Raw genomic sequence first — 20,299 nt, 5'->3', positions numbered from 1 at the left:
GGGCTAACACGTTCAGATTTGTTTGAGATTGCACCATTTTCAATGTAAATGTCATCATTCTTCCGGGTTCCTCTAGAATTACAGGAGTTTTTGCTTATCTTCAGTGGGAGGTCTGATTAAGAATGAAAATGATATTTCTGTGCTCACAGGGGAATGCTGCCAGACGCTGTGGTTCCCCCACATGATGATCACACCTATGCTCAGTGGCTGGTAAGGGAGATCACCATCTCTTCTCCACAGTTGTCTCCCTTCAAGAGTCTGATGGCCAGCCCTGATGGGAGTGCCAATGGTAGGTTTGCTTTTCTCTCTCCATTCCTTGTACATAGTTGTCAGGTATTTCATGTGTTGCTTCTTTGACTCATTTGCTGAAGCAGATATGAACTAAATGTAATAAGTCAGTTTTGACAAAAAAAAAGTGTTTGTTTGCTTAACGCCCTGCCGACCACGAAGGGCCATATCAGGGCGGTGCTGCTTTGACATATCACGTGCGCCACACACAAGACAGAAGTCGCAGCACAGGCTTCATGTCTCACCCAGTCACATTATTCTGACACCGGACCAACCAGTCCTAGCACTAACCCCATAATGCCAGACGCCAGGCGGAGCAGCCACTAGATTGCCAATTTTTGAGTCACTTGAGAAAAAGTGACTCTATGTAATCGGTCAGTGTTAGTCTGTCCGGCCGGCCGTCCGGCCGGCCGTCCGTAGACACCACCTTAACGTTGGACTTTTCTCGGAAACTATCTAAGCGATCGGGCTCATATTTTGTTTAGTCGTGACCTCCAATGACCTCTACACTTTAACGATGGTTTCGTTGACCTTTGACCTTTTTCAAGGTCACAGGTCAGCGTCAAAGGAAAAATTAGACATTTTATATCTTTGACAAAGTTCATCGGATGTGATTGAAACTTTGTAGGATTATTCTTTACATCAAAGTATTTACATCTGTAGCCTTTTACGAACGTTATCAGAAAAACAAGGGAGATAACTAGCCTTTTCTGTTCGGCAACACACAACTTAACGTTGGGCTTTTCTCGGAAACTATAAAAGTGACCGGGCTCAAATTTTATGTGAACGTGACTCATTGTGTTGTGAATAGCAATTTCTTCCTGTCCATCTGATGCCTCATATAATATTCAGAACTGCGAAAGTGACTCGATCGAGCGTTTGCTCTTCTTGTAAAGTCTTAGGTATGACCCGGCCGGGGTTCGAACCCACGACCTCCCGATCACGGGGCGGACGCCTTACCACTAGGCCAACCGTGCCGGTTACAGGGTTCGTACAGGTCATAGAAAACCTGGAAAGTCATGGAATTTGATTTTTAATTTTTGCAGGCCTGGAAAGTCATGGAATTTCAATTCAAGCCATGGAAAGTCATGGAATTTAACAAAAATAAGAAAGAAAAAAAAAATTAACCTTTTCGTCGCCCAGCCATCCCCCCCCCCCCCCCCCTTTGCCAGCCAGCGGCGATTTGCGTCGTCAGCACAAGGCTTGTTCGTATGACCAACGTCTCGTTCGTATTTGCATACGAGAATAACGGTATTTTTAACGGCACTTGAGCCAAAGTGAGGGTCACTTCCTTCCGTTATCTCGTCGTGTCGTCTGCGCTGCATTTGAGTCGGTTTCGTCGAAGTTTTCTGCTTTTGTTTTTGCATCGATAAAGTACTTTAGCGCTTCGACAAGCAAGATGGAGGATGATGAGTTTGAAACTTTCTTTCGAGTTGTTTCTTGACAACAAAAAGTATGCAGAATTGGAACAAATTACCGAGGAAGATCTTCGCAATGAACTGTGTATCGCGGTGAAAAAAATGACAGTTCGTCAAGTCAGAGTAACGGTTACGAAACGGAATTTACGAAAGTGCAGATGGATACAAACAGTGGCTGGTCCAGTTTAGTGAAATGACAGGACCAGCAAACATTACCGATAATCTGACTGCGTAGCAAATGCTTGACTTGCTTGTCGAAGAGACACTGCGTCGAAACTGACTCAAATTCAGTGCAAAGCAATCCAGTGTCAAAACTGGCAGTGACAAGACGTAAAAAGTTTGCGTGTTCGGAAATGGCGACCTGTGGATCTAGTCATGGAAAATGTTATTGAGGCTCATGGAAAGTCATGGAAAAGTCATGGAATTTTGTTTCTAAAAACCAGTGGGAACCCTGCGGTTAGACAAAAATAATACTAAATAATTAATATGGAAAATGTATGAGAGATGCAGTGATTCTGACTACCTTGTGTATGTGTAAAGATCAGTGCATTTTTCTGTGTGTGTTTGTGTGTATGTAAGCATGCGTGTGTGCGTGTGTGTTTTTCACTAGCCACTAAAGTTTTTGTTGTCTTATTTCAGCCTCTGAAGTTCAGTACTCTTCAGAAGATTTGCGCCAGTGTGTGCTGTGCTTGGAGCTTGGTGATGACTTTCCTGATGTAAGTAGCCTTCCAGTTCCTGTATTCACAATTGAAAGTTATTTGCAGTCCAAAAAGAGCAAATTGAATCGCCTTCTCTTCACTGAGAAACATAAGCTATGGACAATTTGAGATTTATTTAACCTCAAGTCAGTAAAACAAATATACAAGCATCACATGCAAAGAGAAAGTAGATGATAAAGGGGCATTACTCAGTCACTTTCAGGGGCACTGAGTACTTTTATCATTTTTATCTTGATAAGCGGCTGATATTGATGTTCAGTGCCATCTTAATTTTTTGCTACGAGCGTCCTGAAACGTTTTAAAAATGTTTCTGAAATTTTGAGGCAAAATGCTGTGCGAACCTTGGAGCACAATTTGGGCCCTAAATTGCACAAGATGGCACGATTTTTATTTATTTTTTGACAGAAAATCCAGCTGTATGATACAGGCTTTTTCTTTACAATTTCATGATCTCATGCCTGATGTTGTATTTGTTGGTCCAGGAGGCCGGGAGACTGCTGTACGCAGGCCAGGACGACTGGGTGCACATAAACTGCGCTCTGTGGTCGGCCGAGGTGTTTGAGGAGTCGGACGGCAGTCTGCAGAACGTGCATGTCGCCATGGTGCGGGGCAGGCAGATGGTGAGTCGTGTCGTCATGGTGACGGTGCATTGCACTTTTTGTTTCTGTCTCTCTCTTTCATAATAATAATAATAATGAACACTTATTAATCGCCCTTTCTCACTAGAGCTCACGGCGATGTACAATAGCAACTTTACAGTGTGCGCGCACACACAAACACACTGTCACACACCACACCACCACACCACACCACAGCACACCACCACACCACAACACAACACAAACACACCAACAGGGAGGGAGGATGTCTTATCTGGTTTTGTTTTTCTGCCCCTGGCTATTTCTTGCAGGTTTGGTTGATCAAATTAGCATTCTTTTTTGTTTGTTTTTTGCTTCACTTTCTTTGGCTATTATTGTAAGTTGTTATTCCTTTGTTCCTTTTCTCTGTCTCTGTGTGTGTGTCTCTCTCTCCCTCTCTCACTCTCCCCAAGTTGCATAAATTGATAAAACAACCAAGATTAAGACAGCTTATACTTTGTCCCTATGAACAAGAAACTTATCAGGTTGGTATTTAAGGGGGGACAGGGTAGGCAAGCACTTTTTTTTTTTATTTTGGAAACAGCTTGCTGCTTGTTTGATTTTTGCAAGCAGAATAACCTAATTAAGGGAAACCATTTTAAATTTTGAGTGAAAAGCAATTTTTGGGGGTTTTATTCACCAAAATGTGAGAAAAACGTTATAAAATGTGCTTTTTTTAAAATGTTGCAGTTTGTGAACCAGTGCATGTTTTGATCCAATTTTTCTTCTTTGCAGCAATATGTGTGTGTTTAATAATTCTGTGTATCGAAAAGCATTTCTAAGCAATATATTATTTTAATTTAGCATTTTCAGTTACCGGTTCAGTTTTGATAAGAAAAATACATGAAATCCTAACTGTCAGACTCATAAAAACCCAACCAATGCACTGAACTCTTATTCCATACACAGAACTGATGCTGTACAACTCATAAACAACATATACAAAAACTGAACAAATCCATCAAGCCTTTCAAAAGTTGCAACATTTTAATTGTAGCGTTTTGTCTGAAAATTACATTCAGAGAAAACAGCATTTTAAAGATTTGAACCAGTACATAAAAAAACCAGTAGCACAGTGCACCCTGAATTCATATGTTTTTATCAGAATGACCACTTTACTATGTAGGGAAAAGGATTTGACAATCAAATTATCAGGATTTTTTTTATATACATCATATGAAAACAGCCATCTTTGTTTGTACCGATATGAAAACATGAATCAGAACAAAACTGTCAGACTCATAAAAACCCAACCAATGCACTTAACTCTTATTCCATACACAAAACTGACGCTTTACAAATCATAAACAACATAAACAAAAATGAAACAAATCCATCAAGCCATTCAAAAGTTGCAACATTTTAATTACAGATGTTTGTCTGAAAATTACATTCAGAGAAAACAGCATTTGAAAGATTCCAACCAGTACCTCAAACTAGTAGCACAGTGCAGCCTGAATTGATATGTTTTTATAAGAATAACCACTTTACTATGATGGGGAAATGATTTGACGATCAAATTATCCAGACTTTTTTTAAAAAATCATTTGAAAACTCATCTATGTTAGTGCAGATATGAATCAAAACGAAACTGTCGGACTCATAAAAACACAAGGAATCCACTGTATTCTTATTCCATGCACAGAAATGGTGCTTCACAAATCATAAACAACATATACAAAATTGGAACAAATCCATCTTGCCATTCAAAAGTTACAACATTTTAATTACCACATTTTGTCTCAAATTACATGTAGAGAAAACAGCATGTAAAAGAGTCTCACTAGTACCCCGGTAAACTAGTACCACAGTAGAGCTTGAATTAATGGGGTGTTTTTTTTTAACCAGAATAACACTTTAACTATGAAGGGGAAATGATTTGATAATCAAATTATCAGATTTTTTTGATTTAAAAAAAAATTATATGAAAACATTAAAAAAGTCAATTATCTGTGTTTGTGCTGATATGAAAATATTGATCAGAACCAAACTGTCAGACTCATAAAAACCCAACGGATGCACTGATTTCTTATTCCATTGCATAGAAATGATGCTTCACAAATCATCAACAACATTACATAATTATATATGAGACAATGACAAAAGGTGACGTTTTCATGTCAGTATGTCCCAAATGACATCACCAGTACATATTTCATTCTATCTGATCTGTTTTCGTTCTATTTTTTCTAATAACATGCGTTAACAATTGATTGCCAACTGGAATGGAAGAGCACAAAAAGTGTAACTTGATATGTAGTTTCTCTAGAGGGAAAAACATCTTCCACTTTCATGTCAGTGTGTCCCATGCAACATACATTTGCCAAACAGCTATGTGTAAGTAGATTATTTGTTAGTGGTATAGAAAATACTGATCAACAATCAAAGTCAGTTTTCACATTCATTTTCTACCTATTTCTTATTTGTTTATTCTTTTGGCAATGGTGAAATGTCAGCAATCGTGTGTCATTCGGGACAGTAGACATGACACCTGACCTTTTGTCACTGTCTCACATACACAAATGGAACAAAGCTATCAAGCCATTCAAAAGTTGCAACATTTTAATTACAGTATTTCTGTGCTCAATCCTAACACTGCAGCAAATTTCTGTAAAGCTGAATGTCCCTTTCCATGTACCAACTTGGTCATACGCGAATTATTTAAAATGCAACTTTACCACCCGAAGCGTTGCAAACACCGGGAGAAGAGTAAACAACTGCAGACTTGAATGGACACTCATATGCACTCCAGATGCAGGGCCTGTGCAAAGCATTCAGTACAGGATATAAACCTTTCAGCAATAGATTGAGCTGATCAATGTTGACAAAAGCCCAACACATGTCAGCGGAGTGACGTTGCACAGTACCAGTATCCATATCTGCTTGTGATGGGTCAGAAGATGGCAAAGTATCTGTATCTTCTTATGGTTGGTCAGAAGATGGCAAAGCTGATGTTTCTGCTGTGGAAGAGGGTAGTTCCGGTTTAGCAAACTTTTCCATCAGGTCAATCTTTCTCCTCGCTGCCACCACAGGAGGACTGGCTCTCCCCTTGCTCCAACCTAATAAATACACAAACACTGATTTAATATTTGATACAACTGTCCATGGTTTTTGTTTGTAATAAGCTGCAAATTTTAAGACTCAATATAAACGTCAACAAGTGCTTGTACTTTATTTTGCAAATGACCATGTTACATGGGGTGTACCTCAACTTTTTGGCTAGGCTGGTAAATCAGAAATCCCAATCAGCCCCCAACCACTGAACCAGGCGGGTTTTCTTACAACCACCTCAGCGGCTCGTACCCACATATGTCGGTTGACGAACACACACACACACACACACACAAAAGACATTCATTAATTGGCCCCTATCACAAAATGTACATGTCAAGTTTACTATGGGATTTGAGTAACCACACAATCACATACACACAGGAACTAATACTGAAACTAGCTGAATTATTTTCTTTCTTTCTTTCTTTCTTTTCATATTTTTCTTTTAAAATTAATTTATTTCATCACACTTGCTATGTATTTGCTTGTTTCTTGTCTGTTGTCTGTTTTGTGTGTGTGTGTGTGTTCTGTGTGTGTGTATACATTTTCAGATTTCCTAAACCTAGCACTGTTTGCAGGTGATCTTTATGCTTTTGATTCATGATGATGAGTTGCATCCCCAGTCCTTTAGTTTAACTCTTTTTTTTTTCTTTGGTGAAGTAAATTGGATCTATTTTTTTATTCCTTAGTTAATGGAAAAGATTTGACAACAATATTGCTGTCAATGATAGGTTGGTCAGCCATGCTGGTGTAAACCAATCCTTTACTTAGAATTAGAGAACGCTCTCTAGTAGGGTACTTATTTTCCTACGGTCAATGACCAGAAACAGAAACTGTGTCAGTCGTACATCGCTCAGATGCTGCTTCTCAGTTTGACCCCAGACAAAGAATAATGATGACATGTTACACCATAGTAAGCTCTCAAGGACTGGCCAGCGAAGAACAATAAAATAGGGGTTGTGAAGACGATATCACAGACAGAGATGATCGAGGGAGGGGGTGCGGCGCGGCGGCATGGTCAGTAAATTGGATCAAGAAACCCGCAAAATACTTCAGACACAAACTGTTTATCATTTACCTGCAAACCCTAACACATTCTTACAACAACAACAACATAACAATGTGCAATAAATCACGTTGTCAAACAAACAAGATCGAAAAGAGAAAGAAGCAAAACCCACCTCGTCGAGTCAAGAATCTTAGAATGTCGTCTGCTGAAATACGATCATGTTGGTTCATTTCGGAGTGTTGTTACTTCCTTCTACTGTTCGCTGCTGCTGGTTCGTCTTTCTCTGATATTTCTTGCCACTATGCCGAACATTTCCAATGTTAGGGTTGTTCTCCGCAGCTCAAAACTTTGAAAAATGCTGCTGAATTGGTGAAAACGTCATGGATTTGTTGACACCGGGGGACTGATAAGTTGTCTACTGCGCTTGCGCCAAATGCCTTTGACCTACATATATTTGCATATATTAATTCCGGGGTTTCGGTTGGAACGGATTCTCTCTCTTTGTGCCTATGTCAACGGAAATTCCCCAACGGTGATGACGTCATCTTGAAGAACGGAAATTTCCACACAGTTTGAACAGCGAAGGGTCATGTCATGTGCGCACATTTACCAGCACGGAGTATCCAAAGTTGACCATTTTTTCGATTTTTTTGATAAAACACAGACAAAAACAACAAAACATCGGTTTGAAAATGGTTTTATTTACATGAATACATGTCTAAAATGACAAAAGCAGATTATTGAATGCATTCCAGGATGTTCAAAGGTGTGAAAAATGCAACAACCCCAAAAAGGTGTATGAGACCAAAAATAACTCATTTTGCCTACCCGGTCTGCCCTTAATAAGCAATACGGACGGGCACGGTTGGCCTAGTGGTAAGGCGTCCGCCCCGTGATCGGGAGGTCTTGGGTTCGAAACCCGGCCGGGTCATACCTTAGACTTTAAAATTGGCAATCTAGTGGCTGCTCCGCCTGGCGTCTGGCATTATGGGGTTAGTGCTAGGACTGGTTGGTCCGGTGTCAGAATAATGTGACTGGGTGAGACATGAAGCCTGTGCTGCGACTTCTGTCTTGTGTGTGGCGCACGTTAAATGTCAAAGCAGCACCGCCCTGATATGGCCCTTCGTGGTCGGCTGGGCGTTAAGCAAACAAACAAACAAATAAGCAATACAACAGTTGATCTGCATATTATTTATTCCTTTGTTCTACTACTCTGATGAAACATGATGTGTGCTTTCAGCGGTGTGACAAATGCCGCAACCAGGGTGCCACTGTGGGGTGCTGCATGAGGGGCTGTCCGTCCAACTACCACTTCCTGTGCGCTCGTCGTCAGCACTGTGTCTTCAAAGAGGACAAAACTGTTTACTGTTATCTCCACAGGGAGCAGGCAAACAGTCTGGTAAGCTGTGTGGGGGTGTGGGTGGGTGGGTGTGTGGGTGTGTGTGTGTGTGTGTGTGTGTGTGTGTATGTCAGTGTGTGTGTGTATGTCAGTGTGTGTGTGTGTGTGTTTAGTCCTGTCATAGAAAAAAGTCTGAAGCAGATTGTAAACGTTCCAAAACCAAGAATAGACTAAGAAAGGTTAATTTGTATAAACCATAAAAAAAATGTAAAAAAAATTCTGATTCCCTTTTCATAATAATTTTTTGCTTGTTGTTTGTGTGTGTGTGTGTGTGTGTGTGTGTGTGTGTGTGTGTGTGTGTGTGTGTGTGTGTGTGTATTAATGTTTGGGTGTTTATTTTCTGCCTACGCTTCTCACAACTATGATTGTGTTAAGGCAAGAGCAGTTGTTTTTTGTAAGCGTTTTCTTGGAAGAGGTTTTGTTGTTGTGTATCTCTTTTTTGTGTATACTACATTGGGTGTGCACGTTAAAGATCCCACGATTGACAAAAGGGTCTTTCCTGGCAAAATTGCTTAGGCACAGTTAATAATTGTCTACCATACCCGTGTGACTTGGAATAAGGCCGTGAAAGGTAAATATGCGCCGACATGGCTGCAATCTACTGGCCGTATAAAATTTCATCTCACACGGCATCACTGCAGAGCGCCTAGAACTGTACCCACGGAATATGCGCGATATAAGCTTCATTGATTGATTTTTAGCATTCAAGGGTTTCCTGCCAGAACAGTCCAAATATATATCAACATGATGAAGCGTTGCAGGACGTTCTGGCACCTTGCCCCTGAAAATGAAAGAAAGACAAAAACAACTATCTTAATTTATTGTCCAGAGATTTAGAAGGTCAGTTGTGATGTTTTTCTGTGGTCTTTTAACGTCTTTTTTTTCCCCCCCTGCTAACAGAAAAAAAAATGTGTTTGTTTAGGTGGAGAACCAGGTAGAATTCGCGGTGGAAAGGCGGCTGTGTGTAAACATGGCTGATATTCGCTGCATGAAGAAGTCGTGGGCCCGAGGACTGGACGCCGCCTTTGTCAACATTCTCTTTGGTAGGTGGACTCGATTCTCACCGGCTTTTGCCTGTACAATGATACCTGTGCTTTAAGTCTTCTTACAAATCTGAGAAATTTAGGTTTTAAAAGAGAGGGTGTGTGAAAGTGGGTAAATGTGGCATAAATAAATTCCTGCACCTTGAATATGTGCGCGATATAAATTGCATTAAAAAAAAATAAATAAATAAATCGCTGCGCTTAGAACTGTCCCCACGGAATACGCGCGATATAAGCCTCATATTGATTGATTGAAATGTCCAGAGGTTTTCAACAGAAAACGTGAGAAAAGAAAGTCTTCAAATGGGAGGAAGTCTCAATTTGGGGGTTGGAAAAGGAGGTTTCACAGTTTTTGTGTTGTCAGCGTGCTGGAACAAAATAGGGTGCAATTTTGTGCATGTGAGAATAATTGATGTGGAAAAATAAAGGGAAGTAAGTCATCAATGTTGAAAAAAGAAAGAATTTAGTTTTTATAATAGGATTTAGTCTTTCCTTCTGAAAGGGTAGCTGTATTTCGTGATTCACTCCAAGCATGTGAGTGCACATGAAAGCATTTAACAATGCTGCATGGTTGGGTCTGGTCATCAAGTGCTAGTAGCGTATCTCCAGCGTTTTCAAAACTCCAGAGAACATTCTTGAGATCACCACAACATCAGACTGCATGATTTAGCATCATCAAAGTGTTGTGGGGGTTGGGAGACATGCTTGTGGTTTCATAATCTCATGCCTGTTGGTAGCCAGACTTTGAGCTTGAGTGTCACTGGATGAATACAGGAAACATGAATACACGCATGCAGGAAAAAAAAAATATGGGTAGCGCCGTATGTATGGCAGCTCGCTTTCCCCGGGGAGAAAGCAGCCCGAATTTCCATGAGGGTAACCTCACTGGACTGTAAATCTTATCCAATCCAATCCAATCCAATCCAATCCAATCCAATCCAATCCAATCCAATCCAATGTTGTGTTGGTGGCAGATTTGGATGAACAACATCTCTTTACTTGCTCAGACTTGTTGGTTGTTTGCACATGTGCTTGTTCACTGGCTTGAGTGTGTAGCCTGAGTTGCCAGTTTGTTAGTTTCATATGCTTTTTTGTATTTTATGCATTTGTTGGTGCTTGATGCGCTGCAAGAGCTCTCTGTTGTTGTTTGTATTGCTTACCCAACACTGTGATGCTGACATTGTGATGATGAAGATGTGATTGCTTGTGCTCCTGACAGGTGCTTGCACTGTGGAGAGTCTGGGCTCCCTGGCCCCCTTGTCTGACTGTAAGGGCTGTCTGCTGCCATTGGACTTTAGGTTCGTACTACCTTCTTCTTCAGCGACCAATGATGGTTGCGTCTAAATCCGTTGCCTTGTGATGTTCGCAAAGTGGGCTGTGTTGGTAGTACCAATAGTTAGATCTGTGCAAGTTTGATTGTAAAGTGCACCTGGCTTGTGGTCAACTTGTGCTTTGTTCCACAACACTCACACCTCTTCTGGTATCTTTCATATCCCTGATGGTTTGAGAGATCCCGTTTAAAGATCAAAGGGAGATGGAGTAAGGGGCAGACATAATATAACCACAACCACTGTCCTTCCCCGCCCCTCCCCCTCTCCTTTCCCCAGCCCCTCTCTTTTCCCCCTCCCCCTCTCCTTTCCCCAGCCCCCCCCTCTTTTCCCCCTCCCAAATGTTTCCCAAAACGGGTTGGAAAATGTTAATAAACAATCTATTTATAACTTCCATGGTAAGACTTGTGTTACATTCAGAATTTTTTCTTTGTGTGCTAATGTGACTTGGCAAAAGCTGTGGCACATAATGCTTCAAGTCAGTGCATTGTGATCGTGTGCAGGCTTTAGATCTTTGAATGTGACAGTTTGTATGTGCAGTACAGACCAGACTGACTGAGAGAGAGATACAGAGGAAGAGAAAGAAAGAAAGAGAAAGAGAGAGACAGCAAGAAAGAGAGTTGTGTGTGTACATGAATTGAGAAAGGGGAGGGGAGGCAGGGGACCTGATTGAACACACAAGAAGTCAACTCTTTTTCTGCTTAATCTCACTTTTATTGTGTCATCTGCCAATTGTCAGAAACAAAAAGTGTCCAAAATAACTAATGATTTTATTCGCACAGGTGTTCACGCGTGTACTGGAGCACAGTGGACGCCAGACAACGCACTGTCTACACTTGCCGCATTGTGGAGGTGCGACCCACACCATCCACACCGGAGCTGACCGTGCGTGACGTCCGAATCATCCACGACCAGTTCCACCCTGACTACATGCCGCTTGAATCTCTCGACCTGCCGTCCATGGGACTGTCACACTTACTGCCCCATAACGATGACGTCATCTTCGTCTCTCAGTCCTCACACGGGGATTCTCTTCCGCGGAGAGCGTTACCTGCTCCCCTACAATCGCAGCCTACGAGAACCACTGCTTCAACAGGGGTGGAAATGTGTACCTGCCCCACGGCTACAGAACTCAGTGTTGAGAACAGACCAACCCCGTTGTCCAAGCAAGGTCTGTTTGAGACGAGCGTAGCCAGCTTGGACGAGTCGAGACCTTCAGCATTTAGTCCGGCCAAGAGCGGTTCAAACCCAGTTCAGTGTGGGAAGTCTTTGCCAGAATCGTCAAATCCGAGCAAAACTGTGACGACTGTTGCTGCTCCCTCCTATGACTACTCCAGACTGTCCCCCAGCACCCTCAAGCTGCTGAACATCACAAACCCCACACAGGCCAAGTCTCGTCCCTTGCCGTCAGGTCCCACACCCGCCAGAAGCGGAGAGTTGGGCAACCTTGCAGGAATGGTGCAGAGACTCAACAGTGCAGCCATGCGCAGCAGAAGCAACAGCTGCGGACAGAAGCAGGACGGCAGTGCTGCAGCACAAGACCAGCAGCAGCAGGAGCGAAACCAGAGATGCAGCAGTGTTGATCGCTGGACCGGCCCCGCACCCAATCCACCAGCACTGAGGATCAAACGCTCTGTTTCCCTGTCTCCTTTGGGCTTTGCCGCTCGACCGCCGAGCCCTTTTCTGTCCCCTCAGCCCGGCATCACCTCCCCTCCTCTCTTCAGGCGGTCTCCGTCTCCCTTAGATTTTGGTTCCAGCATCATACATGTGCGCAAAGTTCCATCCATCACGCCAATCCTGGAGCAGCTGGAGAGCGAGCTTATGGAGAAGGACTATCCGGAACAGAAGAAAGCGGGATTGACGTTCAATCGACCTTCTGCCCCCGCCTCTAGGGAACAGTTCGTTGATCTGACTACTGAGGATGAAGCTGCAGCACTTGTCTCCACAAAGACAGGCAGCTCCACGAAGAATGTTGCTGAACGTGAAGTCGTACCAACAGGGGAGACCAGTGTTGATCCGGATGTTGACGCTGATGTGGAGTTCGCTCAGCAGATTCTTGACACAGTCCCCAAAGAAATCCTTGAGGGGTCAGAGGTCAAGGTCTTTGTTGTCCCTGACGATGTGTCCGAAGAGGAAGCCCTGAGACTGGCTGAAGAGGCTCTGCTGCAGACCGGAAACACAGAGCAGGAACAGACTACTCTGCCAGAAGGGGAAGCAATTTCAGATGGAGGAGCAGACAACCGTTATGACAAGATGGGTGAAGCTCAAGCTGAGAACGTTGTAGAAGAAGGTGATCAAGCAACAAAGAAGGTTGAACATACCCACACTACGGAAGCTGTGGATGAAGATTGCATGATTGTGGACTGTGACGTGTCGGACAGTGTGTCCAAGAGCGCCCCCAGAGCAGAACACGTGGTGAGTGGCAGTAAAGACATCAAGCTAGAGTTGCTGACCGACTGTGATGCCTTGACTGGTGGCCATACAGCAGTAAGCATTCAGTCACAGCACACCAACCAGTCAACCAATGCTCCTCCTCCAAAAACCTCAGGTGGTGCATCTGTATCACAACATTGCGGTGCAGCCTCAGTGGCCAACCAATCAGAAAGCTTGCTTCCCAGCCCCAACCAATCAGAAAACCAGGTTCCCAGCACCAGTCAATCCAAAAGCTTCATTGCCAGCATGAGCAAAGATGTCAGCACAAGCAGACTGAAGATGTCGGAGAATCTTGAAGTAGTGCCGGTCTTTGACAAGTCGGGCAACCAGATTGGTCAGCGGCTGCGCAGACCTTACATCGTGGAAACGGTGAAAAAGACGGCTGACGCAATTGAAATAGAAAGACACCATGACCCACAGTCGTCGAGGTTGATCAAAACTGCCACGGAGCGCTTCAGGTTTGCATTACAAAAGCCCACCCAGTTGGAACTGATCCAGAGCGGCACCTCTGCCTCAGAAAATCATGGAACGGATACTGCTGGTTCACATTGTGAGAAGTCAGAATCGGAGAACACAGAGCAAAAATGTGAAAAGAAAGAGAGAGCTGCAGTGGGAGATTATGAGTGTGAGAGTAAAAACGAAAATGCACAAAAGGTAGACAATTTTGCTGAGCGTGTAGAAGCTGACGTCGGCATGAATTCTCCACAGTCGGACGCTGATGTTGAGTTCATGGAGCTTGTGTCTGACGTCGGCATGAATTCTCCACAGTCCGACGCTGATGTTGAGTTCATGGAGCTTGTGTCTGACTCGGAACCCTCTGAAAAGGACGCTGACAAAGAAGAGATTGCAGCAGATGCAGAAAATCCCACAACACACAAAACAGACCTAACTGACCACAGAGAAGACGCAGCACCACAGCTGACCGTCCGTGATGTCCGAATCGACCAGGTCTTGTCAAACGCCGGTGAAAGTTCAGGCCTTGATGCAGCAGTCCATTCCAGTATTATCCTCCCCCAAGACGTTGACGCCAAGAAACTGAATTGTTCTGTCAGCGTCCACAAACTGTGCCTTCCCTGTGTTGATGGTGTTAATGTCAGAGACTTGTGTGGAGAGTGTCTGTCACACACCTGCAAAGCAGGCTCTTGCTCAAAGAAAAGCCCCAAGAAATCAGTGTCCGGTGACTCAACAACTGAGAAACTTTCTGTGAAAATGGAAGCGAAGGACTCTGAGAGTAGCAAATCCACAGTGCAGACTGCTGAAGAAAAGGAAAAGAAAATGCAGTGTTCCAGTGAATCTAGTTCCGAAACAATGAGTCACAAGGAACAAACAAAAGACACAGAAAGTGAGAAAAATTCACAGAAGAACAAACCGCTGAGCATTGTGACAGAAGTATTAGTGGACTCCAAGTGTGATGTCATCAAAGCCACAAATGATAAACTGACTACCAGCAACACTTTCTCTGAGGGAAAAGATGCCCAGACTCTGATGACAGGGTCAGGGAGCAGCAAACCCCTCTGTAATGGTCTAGACGTGTTTGAAACAGCCTCTCAAAAAGACAGGCTCGCAGAAATAGCACTCAACCCTCCCCCCTCTGTGGACAAAGCTATTGCAGAGTCTTTGCGGACGATAGAATGCCATGTTAGCCTGGAGCGACTTTCTAGGCCTCAGTCAGGCAGCCAGCCTACCAGTGGAGAGAGTGACTCTTCGCATTCTGCTAATTCTCATCAGTACGCACAAAGCAATGCCCTTCATCCTGTCTCCCATCCTCCCCCTGCATCCCAACAGCTCCCCTCAGCCGGCAGCGCCAGTCATGTGCAATATTCGGACAGTGACAATCATGCTCAAAATGGTGCGTCAGCGCTCAGTCCCCTCCCTAGCTCAGCATCCGTCACCAAGGCAGCAAGCGCATCCCACTCATTTAATCGTAGCTTCATGGACTTCCTCAAAACCCCGGAAAATACTGATGAAGGACAATCACCAGTGGAAACAGCGACTGTAGAAAGTGCAGGGACTGTGGACTCTGTCAGTGAAGAAACCAGCTCCAACGTTACCCCAGAAACTTCAGCGCCAGATGATGTGGACCTCAGCACAGCTGTTTCTGCGGAGACTGAACAGTCTCAAGAAACACTGTCAGAGTGGGAAGTAGTAAGCGTGGAATCTTCAACACCTTCAGAGTCTAAAGAAGCTGCTGTGGACATTGCATCCATGAAGGTGGAAGAAGGAGAAGGAGAAATTTTGCCTCTCCATGCGGAGATAGCGCTGCGCATCAAAGCCGAAAGTCTTGCTCGCAGCAGCCCCGGAGAAAGTGGACCCTTCAAGTGTCCGACATGCAAACGTCTCTATCGCACAGCAGACAGCTTCCATGCCCATGCCCAGTCGTGCGACTTTGACGTCAGCACCAGTGATGAAGACGATGACGGAGAAGATGGTGACGGAAATAATGATGAAGAAAAACCTGACAGAGAAGAAGAAAAAGACGAGAAGAGCAAGAAAAGTCTGCGCTCCAGCCTACGTGAGAGCACACTGACACAGAGAAAAGCCATGGAGTCTAGCCAACAGCAACTCGCCCAACAGGCAGCAGAGAAAGTTCACGCAGTCACTTTGCTCAAATCTCCTAAATCTTCTGAAGGGGAGGAAGAGGTCCACCGCAGACCAGGCCGACCCCGAAAACTCTCCAGCCCATCGGACAAGGCTTCCCCAGACATTGGTGGAGCGGAGACCGGGCCTGGGTCTGGTCGACTAAAACGACTGACACTGCTTACCACAGAGAAGCCCCTCGTTTCTCCCTCCAGCGATTCCCAGCTTTCCCCAGCAGAGCCGGTGAAACGTGGGCGAGGGCGACCGCGTAAAACTCCCCTGCAATCACCTGAGCAAAGTCAAACCAGTCCTGTGGTGCATTCCACGCAGCTGTCGCCCAAACAGTCCATGCTGGGCGCAGTCGGCCTTGTCAGCAGAGACTCCCTGGAAGTGCAGACAGCTAACGTCAAGACCTTGGAGTCTCCAGCTGCAAGACTACGCGACCGACGACCCTCTGCCCACTCTCCGTCGTCAGTCGTGCGGAGATGCCGTTCACGCAAATCCTCACAAGTGTCTGGAGATGCAGAGAAAGATGTCGCTGGCAGCTGGGCACAACCTGAGAACCATGCTCTTAACAGCTTCTTTCAAACGGATTCTCTGTTGATACCGGTCAGTGAGAGACTGGATCTGGATTCCCCAGCAAAGACAGACTGCAAGCCAGTTGTTGCTACCAATCCAGAAAGGGCGTCGTTGACAATGCCGTCTAAAACTGACAGTGCAACGAGAGAAGACCAGACAAAACTTGCAGCAGACCCAGAGAAAGAGTCATTAACAATAGCAACAAGTTTTAACACCAAGACAGACTGTGTGCAAGATTGGAAGGGCACACCAAACATCTCAGCTGAAATTACAATGGACGAACACACAGAGAAAAGTGGGGCTAGTGCCAAAAAGGCTGAGCCTTGTGAGAGCGGATCCTCAAAACTTCCACCAGAACACAAGAGTTCAGTCTCCTTGGAAGAGAGATCCCCAAATCCCCGCCAAATCTCTCCGGTGAAATATGTAGAGACCAAAGACTCTGATTATGACAGTGACGTTATTTGCCTGGATGACGAACCAACCCCGTCCGTAAGCAAGCATACTACCACCTCAAGTGTTTCTGGCAGTTCTAACCTGATCCTGAGAAACTTCGAATCCAGTGTACCCACTCAGGGGCTGAAATTCCCCACAGTGGCCTCCAGGCTTTTGCAGTCCACAGCATGGAGGAGTCAGAACGTCAGCACCGGGGCAGAAAAGCACAGAACCACCTCCCCTATTCTTTCCCGTCTGGCAAGCTCGCTACCAGCAAGTCGCATGCAGACACAACCCCACGATAATGTCACAGGGACGGTGGAGAAGAAAGCGGAAATCACGGTCAACTCGCCACATCCTCCAACACCAATAGCATCAATCGCTTCCAGTTCATCAGCAGCAACCACCCCAACGCCGTTGTATCCCAGCAGCACTGCACCGAGTTCTGAAGCAGACAGATCGCAGTCTTCCCTGCTGCTGTCTTCGTCCAACGTCCAGGCTGACATAGACAGCGACGACCTGAGCTTCACGGACAGCGAGGACGATGAAACGTCCATGGATACAAGCCCCGTCCCTCCACCCCCAAGGTCCAGCGCCCCTCAGATCAACATCAGAGTGGACGCCAACTCAACACACGTGACCATGGCCAAAGCAGACTGCCCCAAGACGCCCGAACAGCAGCACGCTAACCAGCTGCTCTCCATGCTTGACAAGCTGTCTCCGGACCAGAAGGTGGTGCTCACTCAGCAGCTCCTCAGAAAGGGTGCTCTCAACATTGAGGATCCTTCCGACAAGTCAAGGTCGCAGGTCAACCAGATGACCCCTTCCCAGAGTCCCGTCCTGCAGCATTCAAAGCCACTGATGGTGCAGGTGAGTCAGGGTATGTTTGTGGGACAGGCGCAGCAGGCCCCACAGCTGATATCCAGTTCTTCAGGGCTGAGAATCGTCAACACAGGCTCAGGGATGGGACAGCTGACCATATGTCCACAGCAAGACTCGAGGCACGCCTCATTACTGCAGCCCATGTTAGTATCCCAGCACCAGCAACAGGGTGCATCAATGATGGTTCACCAACGGCCCGGGATCGTTGTGAGGCAACCGATGATAGGCCATCCCATTACCTCCCTTGGGCAGATCACCTCCCTGGCCCCCTCCCTCTCCTCCCCCATGGTGTCTGTCGCCTCCGTGGCTCCACCCCAGGCTTCTTTCTCTGCAAGCCCCACGGGAGGTTACACTGCCGGTATTTCCACCCTGGGTGTGCCTGTTTCTGTGGGTGGAAGTCTGCTGGCGCATCAAGCACAGCCTGGTGTCTTGTGTTCCCAGCCACAAGGCCTGCAGTCTGTTCTCAACACTTACCATCCCCAGCCTGTGGCCGTCACGTGTTCCCAGCCACAAGGCCTGCAGTCTGTTCTCAACGCTTACCACCCCCAGCCTGTGGCCGTCACGGCCGCGCAGCGTGTGGGATACATGGGCAGTTTCCTCGTCGACCCGCCCAAGACCAGCCCCGTGAATATGAAGGAAGATAAGGCCCACCTACAGTTCATGAGACTCATCCAAGGAGTTATGACCACAACTGCAGCCACTCCTGCAATGCAGACAGTACCGTTCACCTCTGTAGCGGGGTCCAGTGTGGGTGGTCCGTCCAGAGTCATCCGTGTGGTGCTGGACAAGTCTTTCAACCAGGATCACAACTTGGCCTCCAGACTGGCCCCTGGGAGTGTGAGAGTGGTCAAGGTACCCCCCAGTATCATGCCTGTAGCGTCCACCATGCCTTCAACCGACCCCCTGTCACTGCTGTCGTCTTCTGCATATTCTGGAAGCATTGGAGCTCCAACTCAGTATCACACCAGTCTGGGTGTAGCCCAGGAACGTTCAAGGCCGTTTCTGGTTCAGAAACGTCCAATACCTGCCGTCTTCCCCACCCAGGGCCTCCCACCAGCCAAACGCGCCATGATCGTCAGCGCAGACAGGAACGGGATCTTTCAGGGACAGCTGGGAGACTCGTTCCCGCCCTCGTTCCTCGAACCACGCATGATCCAGCCAGCGCTACTGTCCACCCCTCTGCAGTATGCGTCATCGTCGTCAGGCATGCAGACGCAGGGCAACCAGGCAAATCTCCCCAGCTCTGCTCACACCAAAGCCAGAAAGTTCGCTAAGGGGGTGGCAGTGAGCAGAGGACAAGCCAACAGCGCTTTGGCAGGAATCAGAACGTTGCTGAAGAACAAGGGAAAGACTGGGAAGCAGAAGATCACCATGATTCGCAAAGATGCGAGCGGTTCCCCAGCCGCGGCGAGGAAAGCCAAGACTGATGTCAAGATCAAGAAGAAGTTGCAGAGGAGACCGGCAAAGAAGAAAATGGAAGGTGAGTGTCGTTCGTGTCTTGTCTTTTTATGTGGGGCATGTGTCAGTCTGTGTGTGTGTGTGCGTACCCACTCTGTCTGTCTGTGTGTGTGTGCGTGCCCACTCTGTCTGTCTGTGTGTGTGCGTGCCCACTCTGTGTGTGTGTGTGTGCGTGCCCGCTCTGTCTGTGTGTGTGTGTGCATGCCCACTCTGTCTGTCTGTGTGTGTGTGTGCATGCCCACTCTGTCTGTCTGTGTGCGTGCCCACTCTGTGTGTGTGTGTGCGTGCCCACTCTGTGTGTGCGTGTGCGTGCCCACTCTGTGTGTGTGTGTGTGCGTGCCCGCTCTGTCTGTGTGTGCGTGTGCGTGCCCACTCTGTGTGTGTGTGTGTGTGTGCGTGTCCACTCTGTTTGTGTGTGTGTGTGCGTGCCCACTCTGTGTGTGTGCGTGCCCACTCTGTGTGTGTGCGTGCGTGCCCACTCTGTCTCTGTGTGTGTGTGTGTGCGTGCCCACTCTGTGTGTGTGTGTGTGCCCACTCTGTTTGTGTGTGTGTGCGTGCCCTGTGTGTGTGTGCGTGCCCACTCTGTGTGTGTGTGTGTGCGTGCCGTCTGTGTGTGTGCGTGCCCACTCTGTGTGTGTGTGTGCGTGCCCTGTCTGTGTGTGTGTGCGTGACCACTCTGTGTGTGTGTGTGTGCCCACTCTGTGTGTGTGCGTGCCCACTCTGTGTGTGTGCGTGCCCACTCTGTCTGTGTGCGTGCCCACTCTGTGTGTGTGAGTGTGCCCACTCTGTGTGTGTGTGTGTGTGCGTGCCCACTCTGTGTGTGTGTGTGCGTGCCCACTCTGTCTGTGTGTGCGTGCCCACTCTGTGTGTGTGTGTGTGCGTGCCCAACTCTGTGTGTGTGTGTGCGTGCCCACTCTGTGTGTGCGTGTGCGTGCCCACTCTGTCTGTGTGTGTGCGTGCCCACTCTGTCTGTGTGTGCGTGTGCGTGCCCACTCTGTCTGTGTGTGTGTGTGTGCGTGCCCACTCTGTCTGTGTGTGTGTG

The 20,299-nt window shown here is 46.4% G+C and overlaps 1 protein-coding gene across 1 annotated transcript in view; it reads left to right on the top strand.

Annotated features, from left to right (window-relative positions):
- Positions 1-20,299, top strand: part of LOC138974492 (platelet binding protein GspB-like) — a 53,141-nt gene that overhangs the window by 21,309 nt on the left and 11,533 nt on the right. Inside the window, exons 16-22 of the mRNA XM_070347209.1 lie at positions 150-289; positions 2,346-2,422; positions 2,908-3,045; positions 8,367-8,525; positions 9,448-9,568; positions 10,788-10,866; positions 11,679-19,279. Of these exons, the coding sequence (XP_070203310.1) occupies positions 150-289; positions 2,346-2,422; positions 2,908-3,045; positions 8,367-8,525; positions 9,448-9,568; positions 10,788-10,866; positions 11,679-19,279 (8,315 nt within the window). The remainder of the gene's footprint in view (positions 1-149; positions 290-2,345; positions 2,423-2,907; positions 3,046-8,366; positions 8,526-9,447; positions 9,569-10,787; positions 10,867-11,678; positions 19,280-20,299) is intronic.

The sequence above is a fragment of the Littorina saxatilis genome, linkage group LG8 (assembly GCF_037325665.1).
Source record: "Littorina saxatilis isolate snail1 linkage group LG8, US_GU_Lsax_2.0, whole genome shotgun sequence".
NCBI classification, from domain to species: Eukaryota; Metazoa; Mollusca; class Gastropoda; order Littorinimorpha; family Littorinidae; genus Littorina; species Littorina saxatilis.
This window is presented reverse-complemented; position numbering and strand designations above follow the sequence as displayed.